Genomic DNA, 20,061 nt, shown 5'->3' with positions numbered 1-20,061 from the left:
GTCAGATTCAGACAGAGAGCAAAAAGTGAGAGACTGAAAAGTATTCAGGCGTTACACTAAGGCATTCTCATGCTTATTCTGAGCTGAATCGTGTTAATCCTAGGCGTCCAATGAGATGGTGGCTGGAGGAGTCCTTTAAGAGAACAGCTGCCTTGCCATTTTCGGTCAAAGCACATGCCAAAAGAGCGTAAGTTCATCCACCGCCCAGTAGCAAGCATTACTCCACACGGCTGCTGCTGGTTCTGATGAAGTACTTTCTTACTGAACCAGAATGAAAGCATTTCAGTTAAATAATTCACTGAACTCATTCAGTTATTCACAGTGTTGAGGTTAGATTATAATCTGAAGCTGGTCCTGTTTCATTTTAAAGGTCTCCCTTTTTTGTCCCACAGTCATTGCTAAGTGGTGATAAAAATACCGCTTGTCAGTTCCCTTTCATAATGTTCCTATTCAGGCAAATGTAGAGGCTGTGAAGGACAACATTAGTGGCTCGTAATTCTGATCATGTGGACCTTGTGCACTGTACAGTTTTCTGTTTTGCCCCCTGTGACACAGCTGATTAACCCCATTCAGCACTTATCAGGCTCTACAGGTGTTGAGTCATGAAAAGCTTAAAAATGTGCACAGTGCTTTAGAGGCCTTGTTTCAGCATATAAGTGTGCTGAAGACCAGTGGCATGGCGAGAGGAAGTCTCCACTTGCATGAGAGCACGTCTAAACATGGCAATGAAAATGTGCACAGTGACCTACTAAGATGAATAGTATTAAGGATCTACTGCTATGAAGCTTTCGTTTATGGTTAGCCCTCCTAAAATGCATATCCCAGTCTCAGTCATTCCCATTCCCTTGCCATGTGTCCTTATTCCCCCCACTCCTAAATAAGCACGCATTACACCTACAGGTAGACAGATAGGCATTCATCCATATATACACACTGTAATTCTCCATGCTAGACTGTGATTTTTCCCAACCCACTCCTTCCGCAGGGTTCTTTTCTTTCCTTACATGCCTGAGAGAGAAGCAGACTGCCAAGTCTCTCCTTATTTACCGAACAGCTCCTTTTTTGGTGCTGCATTAAAGACAGCTAACAGGGAGGAGAAAACTGTAGCATTTCACTGTGAACCACTAAGTGTGGAGCACGGCAAAAAAAAAAGGCAGACACATGCTAGTGAAGTGTTTACATGAGAAAGAAATCCTTAACTTGGATATCTGTAGACACAAAAGTATCTGATAAAGAATGCAAAACCAACCAAACCCAAAGTGAAGGACTGAGACTAGTTTAATTTTCTATGTACATAATGTGCATTCTTATATTTTGTAAAGTAGGTAGTAATAGTATATAGGGTACATACTAAGTGCACTTGTCTACTTTAATTAATTGTACTCCTGCAGATGTTTTCCTTCTATTTTTGGTCTCTGATTGCTAATCTTGTACATTCCTCACAATTTTCTATTAAATAGTTGAGCAGGAACTTCACGTGGCAAGCCTGATAGCAAGAAACAAGGTGGAATCAGCTTCACTGTAGCAACAGATTAGAGAGGCAGATCAAGCAGAGTTCATTCCTTCTACATACAGCACACACATTCTGTCAGTTACAGGTCATGAAATATGAACACATACTGAGTCGAGGATTCAGTACTAATTATTGAGCTTGAATGGACAGAAGGAATGAGGCATCTAAGCCACTTTAACTGTAAGATTTTGACTTAAGATCTGTTCACTTGCTCTTCATGTTCTGTGTGATGTGGTAGATGCAGAACAGTGAACAAAAGGAAACTGCAGCATCCAGATTAGTTTAAAACATCCATACAATCTATATGTAAGTGATATTTTATAATCAGCTAAATGATATTTCTTCATTACCATGGATTTATATCATGGTGTATTTACTGACCAAGAGTGTACTAACTTTTGGAAATAAATAACCTTCGTAATACCTGGAAAGTACATTTATCAGCTTCATGTTTATTCTTCATAGTAAGTGGCATCATCATGAATTATTTCATTTTGTCTATCAAATCTTTTTATATTCTGTCATCTTTGTACTGTCATGTATAAGGTAATGGCATAACGTCCTAAAAGACTAAAAGTTACCAGTAGATTTGCAGTGTTTTAATCCATGCATGAGCTATTTAACTTCCCTCAAGTTTTACTATAGTGTCAGTAATGCTGTCAGATATTTCTGCTATGTATGTTTTCTTGATTCAATTCAATTATGTACACCTTTTTCAAGAAATATCGGAACATGGCCTGCTGAGTATGGGTGTGTGTGTGTGTGTGTCTGTGTGTGTGTGTGTGTGTTAGGAGGGCTAGCCTCACTTCTGCTAGTTATGTGTTTATGTTCTTGCATGATGAGGTCTCCATCCTTTCAGAGAAAAAAAGAGAAAACAAGAGAGTGGCTGGAATGCCCTGAGCGATGGCCGCCCGGATTGGAGTGTTCTTCCCCAGTCATCCCTATAAGGCTGTAGTAGAGTGAACCCGATGGGCTGTGTACGGACCTGGCTCCATGTTTGGGAGGTGGGAGGGGGCTTGAAAGCACACACTGGAGCTACATAAGAGCTTCAAACACTGGTCAAAGCCACACCATCACCAAGTGGCTAAACCCCCCGGCCCAGCACTGTCAGGGTAAGTGGCCTCCACCCACTTTCTTTCACTCCATCTCTCTGTTTTTCACTGTCTTTTTCACACCCTCTGAGACATGCTGTGTTATGCAAGATGCGTTTAAGTGTAACTTGTTACAAAGGAATGCAAATAATAGATCAGAACTTGCCAGAAGTTGCCATCTGATTGCAGTTTATAATAATTTGTGGGTTTACACAGGTGCATGCTGTTAAGATGGTTTGAAATGGAAGCTGAGGGTTTTAGTGCTGTCAGGATTGTGTGGCACTGAATGACTCATTTATCATTTAGTCATATATCATTATAGTGCAGTTATATCAGTAATTTGTATTCGTCACTGATATAATGTTATAATGCAGAATATAATCTTTTATGCCGTTAAAATGCAGATTTTGTTCATAACGGTGCCTGTGTAACATTAATGGATATTATGATGCAGATTTAACTGTAAAAGTGTTACAGACCTGTAATTCATTGCTATATGCATGCACAGTTTCAGTAAATCTATATAAATCTGCAGACCCTTTACAGGCTGTGTGTTAGATGTTAGATGCTTGGAGATATGTCCATCAGTCTAGAAGGCTGAGGCCCCTGCTGGATTAAAGTCTTTGTGATTTGTGAGGTTTATGCCTAAATATGGTTTTCTTAAATGGACCAGAGGCATCAGTGTGACTCTCAACTTTTCTTACACTTACAATCCCCCCACCCTCTCTGAACTGTTGTGGATAGGGAGGGCCAAGAGGAGTTTGCGAAGTCCAGAGACAGAGACATGCCTCCCCATTATTTCCAAATTAGGAATTTTTCCCATGGTGAAGCATTCATTCATCAGGGACAGGAGTGCAGGATTCAGGATACATGGCAGTGGGGCAATGGATGAGTTCTGCAGAGATATTCTTGATTTTTTAACAATGTGGATTACTTCTGGCATATTTTACTAGTTGTATTATTAGTCGTTTAAGTTGAGCCTTATGTTATCCTTTTGTAGGAATTGAAACTTTAGTATTCTAGTATCCCATGCATCTGTGATTTTATGGAGTAGGGTGTGGTCATTGTCACAAACATGCACACACACACACACACACACACATACACACATACTTTTAAACATTCAAAATCTAGTAAATATTCTTGATTAACCACTCGAATTTATCCCAAATATTTAAAAAGCAAGGCTCTTTACAGCTTAAAAAGCAGACAGCTTGATGTTTGTCTTTGCAGTGATTGTCTCCGTTTGGAGTGAGGAAGGAAATCCAAGTTGAACCATGTGTGACGACGAAGAAAGCACTGCTTTGGTGTGCGATAACGGCTCAGGACTGTGTAAGGCAGGCTTCGCCGGGGATGATGCCCCCCGAGCCGTGTTCCCCTCCATCGTGGGTCGCCCCAGACACCAGGTGAACTTTCTCCAACTAAACCATACAGGGACAGTGGGACAGTACACTGCAAACATACACCTACAGGAACCATGACATTTAGCTGAATGGAATGGAAAACACTCACCTCTTTATTTTCCTTTTTTCTGATGGGTTATGATGTTGAACGCTTTTGTATCTGTTCTCAGGGTGTGATGGTGGGGATGGGGCAGAAAGACAGTTATGTTGGTGATGAAGCACAGAGCAAAAGAGGTATCCTGACCCTCAAATACCCTATTGAGCACGGCATCATCACAAACTGGGACGACATGGAAAAAGTAAGCAGACCTTACTAATTTAGGCATCGGTACAAAACAGAAGTTGCCAAGAACACAAGAGCAAATAATTTCCCAAAATAGTAACACACATAGCATGTGAGCCTGATGCTACATATGTGGCTGAAAATGTTCTTATCGCTAGACTTTTGAATTGGTATTCTGAGAGATGAAATAGACCACACTTGTCCCACTTACCTGGAATAGCTGTGCTGCATATGACTCACTGTGCACATGATTCACATACACACACACGCAAGCACGAGCACATACACACACACACACAAGCATGAGCACATACACACACACACACAAGCATGAGCACATTCACACAGACACACACACACACGCACATGCACACACTAATGTGTCAAACACTATCCTTCAGACACACACTGTCATCGACTAGCAGATGCGTGCAGCAGATGGTATTATTCACTTAGCTCTCTGTGACTAATCTATATCTGACTCATTGTGAGCATCGTGTATCACAATTAAGAAAATTCCAGATTTTCATAGATGATCCACTAAATGTTCATCAGCCTATTTGTATTGATTAATTCTAATCTGGACACATTGACTTGATTTATTATTATTATTTATTTATTTAATTTTTTTTTTAAAGATCTGGCATCACTCCTTCTACAATGAGCTCCGTGTTGCTCCCGAGGAGCACCCAACCTTGCTGACAGAGGCCCCTCTTAACCCCAAAGCCAACAGGGAGAAGATGACCCAGGTCAGGCTCAGTTTGCACTCGTCACACCTGCCAATATTTAGATCCTCTATTTTTTAAATAGTATAGTATTAGAATAACAGTCTTCTTCTTCTTCTTGTCTCCTGCAAACACTACTGTCCCTTTCCTTCAGATTATGTTTGAGACCTTCAATGTTCCAGCCATGTACGTAGCTATTCAGGCGGTGCTATCCCTCTATGCCTCTGGACGCACAACAGGTCAGTTGTCTGCTGGTCCCCATTGGGGAAAAAAAAAACATAGGACATTTAGCTTTAGAGCAACAAAGCATTTGTCTGATCTTGCGTTTAATTTTGTGCAGGTATTGTTCTTGATTCTGGTGATGGTGTCACCCACAACGTGCCCATTTACGAGGGCTATGCTCTTCCTCACGCCATCATGCGTTTGGACTTGGCCGGCCGTGATCTCACTGACTACCTCATGAAGATCCTGACTGAACGTGGCTACTCCTTCGTGACCACTGGTGAATGCAGACACTTTTAAAACACTTACAACGTAACTTAAAGCCAAAATATAGTGCATTCAACAAAAAAGCAACGATTAATCTAGACTGAGAGTATTCTAATTTGTACAGTACTCATGTAAACTCTGAAACACAGATTTTCGTCGTATTCCATTGGCTATGGAAGCATGAATGTTTGACATGAGTGCTAATTTACTGAAGCAATCTAATCTAATACAGCTGAAAGAGAAATCGTCCGTGATATCAAGGAGAAGCTGTGTTATGTCGCATTGGACTTTGAGAATGAGATGGCCACTGCTGCCACCTCTTCCTCTCTGGAGAAGAGCTATGAACTTCCTGATGGGCAGGTCATCACCATTGGCAATGAGAGGTTCCGCTGTCCTGAGACCCTCTTCCAACCATCCTTCATCGGTAATGCCTCTTTCCTTTCCTTGTCTCTTTCTTCAGTTTCTGTCTGCAACATTTGATCCACTTGTTCTGAGTCCTGTTTTTTCCTCTCAGGTATGGAGTCTGCAGGTATCCATGAAACTACTTACAACAGTATCATGAAGTGCGACATTGACATCCGTAAGGACCTGTACGCCAACAACGTCCTGTCTGGTGGTACCACCATGTACCCTGGCATTGCTGACAGGATGCAGAAGGAGATCACCGCTTTGGCCCCCAGCACCATGAAGATCAAGGTGAGTACTCTGACTGGCTCGATCATAAAAGTTTTAGGTCAGCACCACTGAAGATCATAATATTACTGAAATTTTAATGTAATTGTCCTGTGTGTGTGTGTAGATCATCGCCCCACCAGAGAGAAAGTATTCAGTATGGATTGGTGGCTCTATCCTGGCTTCCCTCTCCACCTTCCAGCAGATGTGGATCAGCAAGCAGGAATATGACGAGGCCGGTCCATCCATTGTGCATCGCAAGTGCTTCTAAACTCAACAGCCCCCAGCCCTAGCCCTCAAAATTCTGCTCTTGCTTCCTAGCCTGTAAACTGTGAATGTATCCTCTGGTTTCTCTCCTGTTTTGTCTTTGCACTGCCCACACTTGCGTGAATGTTTGGATTTTTTTTTTCTCGTCATTGATTGTTTTTGTTACATTGGATGAGCAAAGCTGCCAAAGTGAACAGATTTGGAAGATTCCTGGGGTTTAGTGAGACTCCAGATGGAGGGAGAGAGAAATAAACGCAAGGTGTTTTGTAATGGTTTAGAGAGGAACAGAGCTCACATACTCCCTCTTGTGTTTTAAGATTCCCCTTGCATGTGTTTTCTCTCTGCTGTGGGCTTTGAGACAGTTTGTATGGATATCTATACAATAACCCCAGGAATAAATAAAGCTCTGCATACCAAAACTGTATTTAATGTCATTTTTTTTCTGAGCATGATTCCATTTTCAACATGAGAAAGTTGGTTTAATGTATTATTTGACACCAGTTCAAGGCAAGATGATTCTCATTTCTGAAGAAGTGAAACTAATGATATACAAATAAGCCATCTAACCTAAAAGTCGATTATTCATTTCCTTTGTTGCCCACTTAAATACCAGCCCACACAAAAACAGCCCACACAAATTCCAACAGGGTTACACATTATTTAGGTCGTGAGCAGGTTGGCAGCACCTTCATTAAAACCACAAGCAAGTTTTTAATCATTTGAAAAAATTTTCTATCATGTACCGGATTTCAGATCTCTGCCTTTGTTCTAAATCATTTCATTAAGTCTTGTTAAAAATGACATTAGCATGATTGAAAAATTATTCCATGCCCTCATACTTATTATAATCTTTTATTTAAAAAAAAAAAAAAAGGCAGTAGGGGGAAAACATTGTACAGTCACTGCATCATATTGCCTACAAGTTCCTGTTGCAGATTAAAACAGCACTAAAGGTTTCAGAGAAACTACGAAACCCCAAACAAAGCCCCAAAAATTAAAAAAAAAAAAAAAAAGGGAAAAAAAATACAATGCCATAGCACACACAAAATCCACAATATGCTGAATCAATCACCATCAAAGAGGAAATTGAAACTTGGAAAGTTATTTTCTGTTGTACCACAATGGAATGGAAAGTCAAAAAAACGGAAGAGGAGCCACTGTTTGATTTAAGTTAGCATGTTAGCATGAGAGGATGATACCTGAGATCACTGGTTCTATCAAGCCTCTAGTTCCATGGCAGTAGCTCCTCTAATAAGGCGTAATAGGCTTCTTTGCTTATTTTTTTACTGTAGGTCCTTTGGTTAAGGAGAAAGTGAGGCAAAACTGGGGGACTGGGGGTCTATTTATGCTCTTCAGCGTTACTGTTTATTGGAACTGCTGAGCACCAAGACTAACGTCAAATAGGTCAACATTATAAAATTGCGTCAGTAACCAATAACCTGCCACTTCTTCAAGTCAAACATCACCTTTGCTGACTTGAAGCTCTCTAGCCGGAAATGGCCGCTTTTAGCTCTATACTACAAAATACATACTGATTAGATTTTGAGGTCCCTTGACTAAACATTATATCTGCAACAATTCGATTCAGCATAAATGACATGATACAAACGTTGCAAAAACATACTGGGCAAAAGGTATCTGAGTAATTAGCAAGAGATAATAATAATTAAAAAAAATAATAATAATCTAATCACATCATTTTACATAAGGCATCTGTCTAAAAATAACTTTGCATCCTGGTAAAAAGTTCACATTTTGGTTGTGGCATTAATAGCTAAAAGATGCCACCTTCAGGACACACTGTAATATTGAACCTGACTAGCAGTCAGATCAGATCACAAAACTGTCCAAAAAGATTGCTTCGGAACAGGCACAAATGCTAAAGCAAGCTGTTAAAAAATTCCATAACAAAACAGAGACAGAGGGAGGGGAAAAAAAATGACACTTAAAAGCTTTACAGCTTCATTACAAGAAGCCAACAGCAACCTGTGCAACACAGAATCCACTTCACAGTACTTTTTTGTTTAAGAAATAAATAAATACAAAAAAGCCGTCAAGCAGCCGAAGATAAAAAATAAAACTCCTGGGCCTGTAGCTTCTACTGAAGCACGTCCTTCCTTCATCTGTTACCTGAGGTCCAGCACTGATGTTTTGGCGTCCTTCACAACCACATGCTTGCAGATCTGTAAAATACACACATTTTCACTTCCTTTAAAAAAAAATGAATAAAAGAGCTTTGCATTCTCACTTACAGAGCCACATCCAAGGAGCCAAGGAGTCTGTAATAAAATGTTATTTAACTTGGACATATATGTAGAAATTGAGTATTGTAAATGTAGAGATTGAGATATATCAGGAGTGCTCTACTGTCCTCATCAGTGTTTTTAGTGATATGGCATTTTTATAAGCACCACAGGGTACATAAATCACAAACTAGCTGTTAACGCCTCTCAAAAAGGCACTCGTTTGATTGACGGTACTATTGTCAGGCTCCTCTTACACCAAAGAAAAAAGAGTTGGGAACAAGAAAGCAAAATAAATTAAAAATAAAAAAGGGGGAGAATAAAACAAGGTGAGCTGGCTGACAAATCAGCTGTATATCATAGGATCATCCTGAGATGTAATGAATCAAAGGCTGAATAGTGAAATGACCTTTACATTACACTACAATACCATTAGCTAGTATAGACGGGGCTTTTTTTTGGCATCGACAATCTAGCTAGTCTAAAAGTATAGCTAGCTACTACTTTGCTACATAGCTGCTTTGTCGTAATTTCATCAACATTTGTAAGATGATTTCAAAAAGCAAACAAAACTTGTATTGATAAATTTAAAGAAAGCCCAATCAATGTAAGAAATACACCAATCAGGCCTAATATTATGACCACCTGCCTAATATACTGTTGGTCACCCTTTTGCTAACCAAACAGCCCTGACCCGTCATGCACTGTGTATTCTGACACCTTTCTATCAGAACCAGCATTAACTTCTTCAGCAATTTGAGCAACAGTAGCTCGTCTGTTGGATCAGATCACCATCGGGCCAGCCTTCACTCCCCACGTGCATTACTGAACCTTGGCCGCCCATGACCCTGTCACCGGTTCACCACTGTTCCTTCCTTGGACCACTTTTGATAGATACTGACCACTGCAGACCGGGAACACTCCACAAGAGCTGCAGTTTTGGAGACGCTCTGATCCAGTCATCTAGCCATCACAATTTGGTCCTTGTCAAACTCGCTCAAATCCTTACGCTTGTCCATTTTTCCTGCTTCTAACACATCAACTTTGAGGACAAAATGTTCACTTGCTGTCTGATATACCCCGCCCACTAACAGGTGCCATGATGGGGAGATAATCAGTATTATACACTTCACCTCTCACTGCTCATAATGTTATGCCTGATCAGTGTAAGCTAGCTATGTTTTAAGTGAAAGAGGACTAGCAGGAATGTTGGTGATAACTAGCTAATTACATTAATTACAAATGCTAGTTAACAGTAGTAACTGTGTAATGCTGTAATTAAAGAAAGATGCAGTGGTTTTGTAAAAACAGTAACAAAGTGGTAGTAATTTAGAAAATTGGACTCCATTCCATGTCTGTGTATTTAATCCTTATCCATTCAGTACTAGTTATATATGTTAAAAGCAAACCTATTCTTTTGGTATTTAATAAACAGGAGTATGGTTCTTACAGAGAATCTTACAGTGAAGCGGAATGTAACGTCATACTGCAGTAATGGTAGCTAACAAGGATAGCTAATCTACAGTACTAGGTGTAGCTAGCTAGTACCAAGTTATATAGTGCTAGCTGCCATTCCCAAACTTAAAACTGTAATTTTGGTCAACGCATGTAGCAACGTGGGACTGAAAATGCCAAAATGGATCAGTTAGAAATATGTTAGCTAGGTTTTCAGTGGAAGAGGCCTAGCGGAGCGTTGGTTGGTTCTAGCATTCCTTTACACAGATATCCATGATACAGATATAAGCTATTTATTACACAGACTATTCAGCTATGTAGTTAACACTAATTTTAACTAGTTGACTTCTGTTATAGTCATGTGTATTCAATCCTTAGAACTAAACCTTTGCTGACATTATTTAATCAGAAAACATGTAGCTGAAGGTCTTACGGTGAAGAGGGGAGGATCTTTCCTGTGCGGGTGAAAGCCTTTCAGTCTGCAGCCAGCCACCTCGCTCATGCCAGCGGTGGTGAGGCGGAACACACCGGTACTGCGAACAGACAGACAGACAGGCGGTGTGATCAGTCCATCTTCATTCTTCATTTTTACAGAGCATTTTTTCCCCCTCACAAATCTGTCATACTTTTACTGGCATGTCACCTTTACATTGCTTATTGTTTTTTTTTAGCAATTTTCATAGATTTATATATACAGTCATACCCCGTCATTAATTGGTTCCAAGAGACGTGACATTTTCACCCCTATAAAGTGCTGTATATGTTCCCTATAATACACACGAATAAATATATGTATTTTCATATTTTATAAAAAAGAATTTTGTTTAATTTGGTTTTATTAGCCATTTTTCATTGTTACTATGCAACAGAGGGACCGACGTAACGTTGTGTAAAGCGCCATAAATTGGATTTAATGTTTCAATTTAATATTTAAGGATAAGCGACGTAAAGTCAGAATCGACCTAAGTCGAAACGATGTAAAACAGGGCACTACTATATATATATATATATATATATGTATATATACACACACACATTATCTTTCATATGCTAGTATTTATTTCATTAGTAGTAGTTTTATTAATAATTTATTAAATCAATGTTTTCAATAATTGAAAAGATTAAGACAGACAGACAGAGAGAGAGACAGAGAGAGAGAGAAGGAGAGAGAAGCAATTAACAGGGTTTTAGATTAAATGCTCTGCAATTTGTTCTAAAATTAAAATCTAATTGAGGCTTTTGGATGCTTTGTTTATTCATAATGAGCAGTGCCATTCTGAAAAGGTATCCTGGTCATGAACCCTGCATGGCAACTATGAGATGGCGAGGAGAGTGTGTGATTATACTCACTCGTTATGCTTGGGTGAGCAGACAATGGCAATGGCCTCGGGCAGCATCAGCTGATAGGAGCTGTGTGTGTGAAGATCCACACTAGAGAGAAAAGCTGTCTGTGTGGGATGTGTCTAGAGGCATGCATGTATAAACACACAAACACACACACATTAATAATCAACATCTTTACCTTCTCTCATGATCACTAGGTGACTTGACAGGGACTGAGAATAACTCTATAATGATTAGGGATGTTACCATGGTGACCCTCTGTCTGAAGCCCCATTATATTTGATCCAGCAGGTAATAGCAGTAACTCAATGGGGTCATTCTGAATAAACCTCTCTGCTTTTCACTAACATCCCATTATGTTTTGAGAAAAGACTCAATTTTTTAAATCGGTACTATGTTTTCTACCAATACATTGAGGCTGTATTAATTAAAAATAAATAAATAAACAAAGAATGCAATTTGATGAGAAAGGCAGAGAGTGTCCTACATGAATCCAGCCGAGGGTCAGGAGGTTATGATGGTCCTGATAACTGAACAGCTCCTCCACATTCTCCATGTCACAGTAGTCTGGCCCGGATGACTGTTTGGGCACGATCACATGGGTGAGCACAAACTCGTTGTGAGTCTGGGGGTTAGAACAAAAAGACAAAGAGGTTTTTTTTTCCTCATTCTGTCCATTGTGATGCCATTTAGCTAACTAAGCAAACAAAGCCAAAGTGCAACCTTTTAATTAAATGTTTATAGAAGCGTTATTTGAGAAGTGAGTAAGTCGTGAATACACTCACACCCAAGTTTCAGTAATGCCACAGCTATTCTAAACATAGCCACTCTTATGAAAGAAAATGCAAATGGTTAACCATGGAACAAAACCATGACCGAATGACCTCTTTCATATTACTGGAACTGCATCTTACATGCCTACAACTCGAACACATCAGTTACATTTCTAGCACCAAACATAAAGAGGAACCTATAGAGTGTAAAGTGAACACAAAGAACATAACATTCTGTTCGCGGACAAAGAGCACATACTATAGGGTTACATTAAAATGAAAATTTTATGTCCAGGTTTCTGTTCGGCTGCTGGATGACAATGTCAATTGTTAAAAGTGTTGACAAAAAAATGAATAGAATTGAATACCAATTTTCCACAAAGCACGCCACACGTCTCAATGCCTCTGGCTGTGTTACGGTCGGCCAACAGCAGGAACCTGTATGTCAGGTCTCTAGGAATTAGAACCCGCCTCAGGCCTTCCACTTGCTGATCTGAATAGACACACACACACACATGCACTGAATTTGTACGCACTGAATACACACATAGCCAGATGCATGCACAAAGCATTCTCTCTATCTGACTCACTCTGCACGGCAGCTAACGTGGCCGCAGGTTTGGGGAGAGGTGCGGCTTGTTTGTTGCGGTTGGGGTCGAGGTTTGTGTGGTATTTTGGAGTCTGTGATAGGCACGAGCCATCCGTTTGTTCAAGTTCTTTATGGCAGGCATCCTGTTTACGGTTGGCCTGCTCCTGACGCCGCAGCTGCTCCTCGAAGAAGCGGAACTGCTCTGACTCCAGCTGCATCTTTTTCAACTGTGCCACACGCTGTTTCTCTTCCTCCAGCAAAGAGAGCCTCTGTAACTGATCTCCACACACAGCTACAGGAAGCACAGCCTGGCTCTAAAAATGCACACACACACATAAAATGACTTAAAATGCAACACAAAAAAACATATAGAAGCACATAGTCTGTGTCAGTTTTAGCTCGGCGCACTTCAGTTACTTCAGCAGCAATGCATGTGTCTTTACTGTGTGCAAAACCTAGTGCAGCTTAGATTACAAAATGGGGAACAAACCGGCTTACAGCCACAAAGAGCTGAGAGAATAGGGTGAGTTTAATCAGTTCAAGTGCACCTTGAGCTTACCTGCCTCTTCATATATTCACTGTACTCTTTGCTGTATTTTTCATGAAGGAGTTTCTTTAGTTGATCCTTGCGTGGAAAAGCCACTTCTTGCAATTTCTACAAAAAGGACGTGTGAAAATGAGGGTGTGAAAGAAACTGATATTTAAGGAATATTTTGCTCTAGGCAAGATGACAATATTATAAGTGAGACTGCAATAAAGCTTTGAAGCAGCTTGATGATAGTCATCTGAGAGATTCTCGACAATCTACAGATTTTGTAATGTTTCCAAGCTGGTATATCCGCCTTCTGTTTAAAGGGTTGCTGGCTCTGCTGTCCTAAAAAGCATAGTCGTATTATATTTCTGCACACCCCCACCCCCCAAAGGCACATCACATTAACTGGTGTTCAAACCAGCATGACATGGGGGTTTATCCACTCTCTCACTTCTACAACAAAAGAGTCAGGACAGTTTCAGGAAGAGTCACAAACCTGGAATAAACTATAAATAAAAATAGGTAATTAAGCGGAAGTGACAGACTTTCCTATCTGCAAACAAACAGAAATACTCCATTCGCCCAAAAAAAGATTTTGACCTGACATGCACCACACAGTGAGTCTGCATTTCTAGACAGAACTGCCTACGCAACAACAGTAGTACACTGAAACGTTTTCTGTGATGTCTCAGAGGGAGCGAGTGTGTTAGTGTCTCTGTGCTAATGAAGCATAATGTTAAGAAGATTTACAATGGGCCCAATGCCACCGGGCTCCATCACCCAGTGCAGGCTGCCAGGGGCTTACCTTCATTATGACTTGTTTCTCGGGGACGTTGCACTGCTGATAGTCTCGATGACTGGGGAGTTTCTCCACAAATAAACTGCGGAGTGACAAGAGCCAGCAGTGAATATACAGCACTGAATATACAATTATTTCAAATGTTCCTTCCACTTTTAAGCTGTTAGTTTACACGCCCATGTATAAGCCTTCGTATAATACACTTACTAATACACTGAGTACAGTATAAGTAACTATAAAAACAGTAATGCTTTCTAAGCAGTGATTTAAGTGTTTTTTAATTTCACAGTCATGTACACTGTGTAAGAACTGAGCTACGGTTGTTAATAACTTCATCATTTGCAGTCAGCCTGCAGCACTCCAGCTCCCGAGTCATGATTGGTCAATGCGATGCAGCTTGTCTTTCTAATATACATTAAGGTCAGTGCAACATTTTTTGCCATTTGCACTACTAGAGAAAGTGAATAGGAAAGTCAGTGTGTATGGTCAGTGTGTCTAAGGCAGCCAAAAGAGGGGCAGAATTCAGATTCAGGCGTATACAGACTTTTAAATATCACTGACAGACCGAATTCTTGTAAGGCCTGATAAACATGAGGTCAGTTACGGATATGCATAGACATGGAGCGCTTTGGTTTTGATTATCAGTTTTGCTATAACTGATATTAACAAAGGGTAGTTTAAATAAGACTGAATCTTTCACAAATGACACATCTAAATAAAATAAAAAAAACATAAGTGTTTTATGACTAAAAACATAAGCGTACTATTTCTCAACAACTGAGAAAAACGGAGCATAAGCTAGCTGACTTTAAAAGCTATTACATATTTTACAGACTTGAGAAATTGCTGTAAATGTCATCTTTCTCTCAAAGGTTCGAGTTGAAAAAATGTATGGCTTAAAAAAAGCTTTACATATACTATGTGTTGACTGCAAATGGATCATTGCATCACAATTTGTGAATAAAACAGAAGTAGAAGATTTCATACAGCATATCCTTGTAAAAAATGAATTAAGCTAACATGCTAACAGCTGTCTTAATGATTAAATGCACCGCAATTTTTCCAATTCTGTATCACATTCATTCTCTGCCTTACTGATTAAGTGTACTTCATTCATTACCACAGTTATCCTGTAACGAAGTGGAAAAGATGTGAAAGCTGTAACTGGTAAGTACGTGATAAACTTGTTGTAGAGAACGAAAGCGTTTTCTAGACTGCCCTCCTCCAGGTAGACAGCAGCCATGCGCTCCATCTCTACCCCTGAGCGGAAGTAGCGGCGTGGCGCAATGTCCTCACTGATCTCAATGTTGTAGCCCATCTTACTGAGCGCTCGCACACGCTCCACTGCTGGCAGCGTTACATCCGTATAGTCTGGCTCGGCTGCCAGCTTCTCCTGCAAATAAAGAACAGAGCTGAATCACCACATGAGAACACACACACACATTATTTAGCTCTGTTTGTTGTTCGTTCTCAGTGCTCCTTCAGAAATTTAGACAGAGCGGAAGCCCCAAGCAGTGGCCCTCGTCTCCCATGCTAACAACCGTGCAAGGAAAGAAAGAAGACTGGCTCAACCTGCAATACTTGCTGAAACTGACAACCAATTTCAGTTCTGTACATAACAATGAACAATAACGCTGAGCTTAATTGAAGCTCTACAGAAAGCTTCACAGTTGTTATTCAGCGAGGGGAAAGAGGCAAGAGGGCACATTTATCTACTGAACCAAACGATGATAACACTCTCTTTGTCTTTAATCATCTATTCATGAAGAAGGGAAGCAAAGTGTGAAGGGGGCATACATCCGTTCCTTCCTTCCCCACTCCCTCCCACTTCAGGATGGAAGGATGTGAATGACAGCGCAGCTGCACTGAGCATGCTAATGGATGAGTCAGAGACACACTCTAGCCCTTCTGCCCCCTCACACTCTTCCCCAGCACTCAGAAAACTGACCCATTAACCATCCCACCCCAAGTCCATCCCCCCCATCACTCACTAGTGAGCTGAAGCTGAACTCCTCCTCCATGGCGTATTTAGGATGCAGGCTGGCAGGCTCCGATCCTCCTGATGTCTCCATCTGTCATCTCCCAAGACGATTCCTCGCTGAGGAAAAAAGAAAGATACACGTGTCATCTCTGACATCATGGCATCATGAGCCGGCTGCTGCGAGGCCACTGGGTCGATACAGCCTCCTAAAAGGCCATAAAAGCCTGCTAAATGCAGACCTTTCACTTTACCTTCTGACTCCACCTTCCATTACTCAGACTAACACCAACCTTCATACTGAAGCCTCTAACAGTTTTTTTTTTTTTTTTTTTTTGATCAGGTATGCCGTGCTCCAGTCTCAAGTTCCACAGCCCTGCAGGGGTTAGTATTATAGCTCACTTTACCTTCTGATTCGACTCATTTATGTGCTGAATTAAGCCGTTGCCCTTCTGAGTTTGACACCTCTGCTTCAGATAGTATTCCTTAATTCATTTACAGGGTTACGTGGTTATGCGGGGGCGCGTCAGCGTCCTTAGAGAGATTATTAATTATATTATTCACTAAAACACAGCGAGTTTTTGGTCCAAAACAGCTATGCACACTTCTATTCAGAGCAGAAACTGTGCTACAGTTGCTATGACAGCTTGTAACCATGCAGAAAAAAATATGGTGAGTCATGAATATCAGTTGTTGTACACAAAAAGAGACTTGGTGGGCTTTTGCACAAAGCACATAAACTCAGCAAACCTTGGACACTTCTTTTCTATAAGGCTTTTTTTTTTTTACTCGTCCATCATCACTTTTGAATTTATGATAGATGCAGCAAGAACGGTTTGTTACCGAACACTGTGGCACTCAGGTTGATGATGCCATGGCAACGTGAAATGGATGTGGAGTAAGAATAAAGACCTGGTGTGAAGGAGATGTATACACGCAATTCAGCAAAATCACATCCAGCACCTCACACATCTGACTTGTCAGATTTTTCCATCAACATAAATTATATAAATCCTCTGCATGGATGAGTTGTAAGATTAAGAAAAAATCACGTCGGTCCATTTGCTGATACGTGTGTGATGTGTTCAGATAAACTGACGCTCTGGAAATGTATAAAAAGGGATTCAAATTCTCTTTTAACAGTTGAATTCGTGCTCCGTGTGTGAAAATACTGTAGACAAATACAAATACTTACTCAGGATGGTCTTGTACTATATCATTAATACAACATAATACAAGACCATCTAGTCAATTTGAGCCATTTTTAACAAAAAATAAAAATGATATACCATAAGAAAGACAATATTTACTGAATCATTGATTTATACTTCATTACCATCAATACAGGTCATACAAGGTGGTGCAGCAATTGGAAAATTCTCAGGCCCATCCCATTTAGAGACTTTTAACTACCTTTGAGTCTGTTAAAGCAAAAAAATCATACAGAATAGAAACACTGTAAACGTGAGTGAAGCAATAAGTGGTTGTACAACATACCTTTACTGCTGACTAAACAAAACCACGTCCCACACTATGCACTCACGTGTAATAAAAGGCAACTTCCATCACCTGTATTCCTAAAGCTTCAGTACATTTCTGGATTTCTCTCTAACAAACATGTTCAACACTCCAAACACTCCACTAAACAGTGCAGTGTTTTGAGCTTGGGCTTTTAAAGTCTCAACCCATATCTGAGAAACTTACAGATTTATTGTTCTACATAAAACCTTTAGAAATGTACCAGTATAAAGGTTTTACTTTTGCTTTTGATGAGTGGACAGTGTGAACCCAGTAAAAACCTCACTGCTGATATGCTCTGATTTACAGATACAATCTGATGCTGAGTGTAAAAGTGCAAAAGGAAGCATTTCGTTGATGAACATAATATACACTTAAAGGCACCTAGATTAAATTTCCAAACATTTAGGGATCATGTCAGAGCCATGGTTAATATGACTTATTCCTGAGCAAGGAGAATAAATACAGAGTCTGAAACACAGAATAACATGAATTTAGAGAAAAAAGCACGGATACCAGCAAGCATTAGAGATTCTGCATTAAAGGAGGAAGAAAATAACGGCTTGGACAGGTCAATAGATTCCGATCTTATATATATATATATATATAAAAAGGGGAAAATAATAAATAGATGCAGTTCAAAAATCTTTACCAGTAAGTGGACTGCTGGTGTCCCATGCTCGCGCTCCTGTCTTCTTCACATGCAGCACATGCTTACACAACACAAGACTCGTTCACTTGACACAAGCCGCGATTCTTTTCAACCTCTGCACTTCATAAACAACCTATTTATTCTCTCGAACAGGCGAGGTTGTCGTCAGCTATGCCTGAATCTCGCTCTTTAGCGACATATCCTGCTCTATAACATAAGCGACTGGATATTATGAACGCGTCAGCAGCCCAGAGGCGCTTTGACACATAGCGTGGGTGGAGAGAGCCAATGACACGATCCTGAGTCCTGCTGTATGGAAAGCCATACGTGCCAAACGTTCTCCGCCGCCTTGGTACTATGTGGATAAATGGAGCGTTTTTAATGCTACGATCTGGTAGACCATTTTGCCAGCTGACAAGTGTTAGCGTTAAAGACACTGATGCCGAGTTCACACTGCACGACTTTCAAAGTGGTCGGATCACTGTTGCTTTCACACCACACGACTATCTGGGGTAGCATTCAGTCGCAGCTATGTTCACGCTGCACGATGGATCGGTGACAGGAGGTTTCACACTGCACGACGATCTAGTGCAGGGGTAGGCAAGTTCGGTCCTAGAGAGCCGCAGTCCTGCAGATTTCAGCTCCAGCCCTGGAAAAAAACTCACCTGCCTGTAGCCTTAGTAATCCTGAAGACCTTGATTAGCTTGTTCAGTTGTGTTTGATTAGGGTTGCAGCTGAACTCTGCAGGATTGCGGCTCTCTAGGACCGAACTTGCCTACCCCTGATCTAGGGTAGCATTCAGTCGCGGCTGTGTTCACACTGCACAATGGATCGGCGACGGGAGGTTTCACACTGCACGACTATCTAGGGTAGCATTCAGTCGCGGCTGTGTTCACACTGCACGATGGATCGGCGACGGGAGGTTTCACACTGCATGACTTCACAATAGGAAGAATCACAGACAAGTCTGTCTGGTACGCAAACTGCGTTTCACAACCAAACATACGTGAGAAATAATAAGGAAATAACTCAAGATCAGACGTGAGATCAGAGTTCTCGCGCGAGACTGGAAATGGAACCTCGCAAAAAGTTTGCGATCCAGTTGGTCAGTGTGGGGAACAAGGATTGTGCGTTCTGTAGAATTGAACAAATGAATCATTTTGCAATGTGCTGCTGCTGATGCGGCTGGTCAAGCAAATGTTTCTGCTTTAATTCTGTTTGATGCTATAGTAAAGCTTATTTATTATTTATACTCATTTTCTTTCTGATAAAAACCTATAAACTCTATTAAACTATAATATTGTGCTCGGACCCGAAGCCATGCTTGCTGATATTGTGGTCTATAACTCCTCCCCGAACTGACCGCTGCCCTGTATCTTGCTCTCTCATTGGCTGTAGGTCATCACCGCGGTATTTTTCAGTTAGAACTCCTTTCACACTGTAAGACTGGCGACTCATCGACGACTCGCTCAGATCGCGTTTTTGGTCATTCACACTGCACGATTGCCACTCGCGTGCACGAGCTCCGATTTGCCTTGATTTTGCAAAACTAGTCATCGACTAAAAATCAGTGCTAAAATCGTGCAGTGTGAACTCGGCATTAACCGATGTATCAAATGCAAAAAAGGGCTTTTCACACCTGAAATAGTTAACCTTCATACACTTTAAACCCTAGATAAAAAGAATAATCTTGTTTCACGTTTCACACTGCTCACCTGTACCTACATTTCACACT

General features: G+C 40.7%; 2 protein-coding genes across 2 annotated transcripts; one reads left to right on the top strand and one right to left on the bottom strand.

The window, feature by feature from the left end:
- Positions 1–2,484: 2,484 nt before the first annotated feature.
- On the top strand, positions 2,485–6,862 carry acta2 (actin alpha 2, smooth muscle). Its single transcript, XM_058406247.1, has 9 exons — positions 2,485–2,625; positions 3,838–4,010; positions 4,178–4,306; positions 4,929–5,039; positions 5,170–5,254; positions 5,356–5,517; positions 5,737–5,928; positions 6,019–6,200; positions 6,304–6,862. The coding sequence occupies exons 2-9, from the start codon at positions 3,882–3,884 to the stop codon at positions 6,445–6,447; spliced, it is 1,134 nt and encodes a 377-aa protein (XP_058262230.1). The 5' UTR covers positions 2,485–2,625; positions 3,838–3,881; the 3' UTR covers positions 6,448–6,862.
- stambpl1 (STAM binding protein-like 1) lies at positions 6,487–18,592 on the bottom strand. Its single transcript, XM_058406246.1, has 11 exons — positions 18,327–18,592; positions 16,170–16,276; positions 15,354–15,571; positions 14,185–14,260; positions 13,407–13,502; positions 12,849–13,161; positions 12,627–12,751; positions 11,973–12,110; positions 11,492–11,604; positions 10,575–10,674; positions 6,487–8,626 (listed from the first exon to the last, which is right to left on the bottom strand). The coding sequence occupies exons 2-11, from the start codon at positions 16,248–16,250 to the stop codon at positions 8,570–8,572; spliced, it is 1,317 nt and encodes a 438-aa protein (XP_058262229.1). The 5' UTR covers positions 16,251–16,276; positions 18,327–18,592; the 3' UTR covers positions 6,487–8,569.
- Between the last annotated feature and the right edge of the window lie 1,469 nt (positions 18,593–20,061).

This window comes from Hemibagrus wyckioides, linkage group LG13, assembly GCF_019097595.1.
Source record: "Hemibagrus wyckioides isolate EC202008001 linkage group LG13, SWU_Hwy_1.0, whole genome shotgun sequence".
Classification (NCBI taxonomy): domain Eukaryota; kingdom Metazoa; phylum Chordata; class Actinopteri; order Siluriformes; family Bagridae; genus Hemibagrus; species Hemibagrus wyckioides.
Note: the sequence above shows the minus strand (reverse complement) of the source record. Positions and strands in the feature narration are given on the sequence as shown.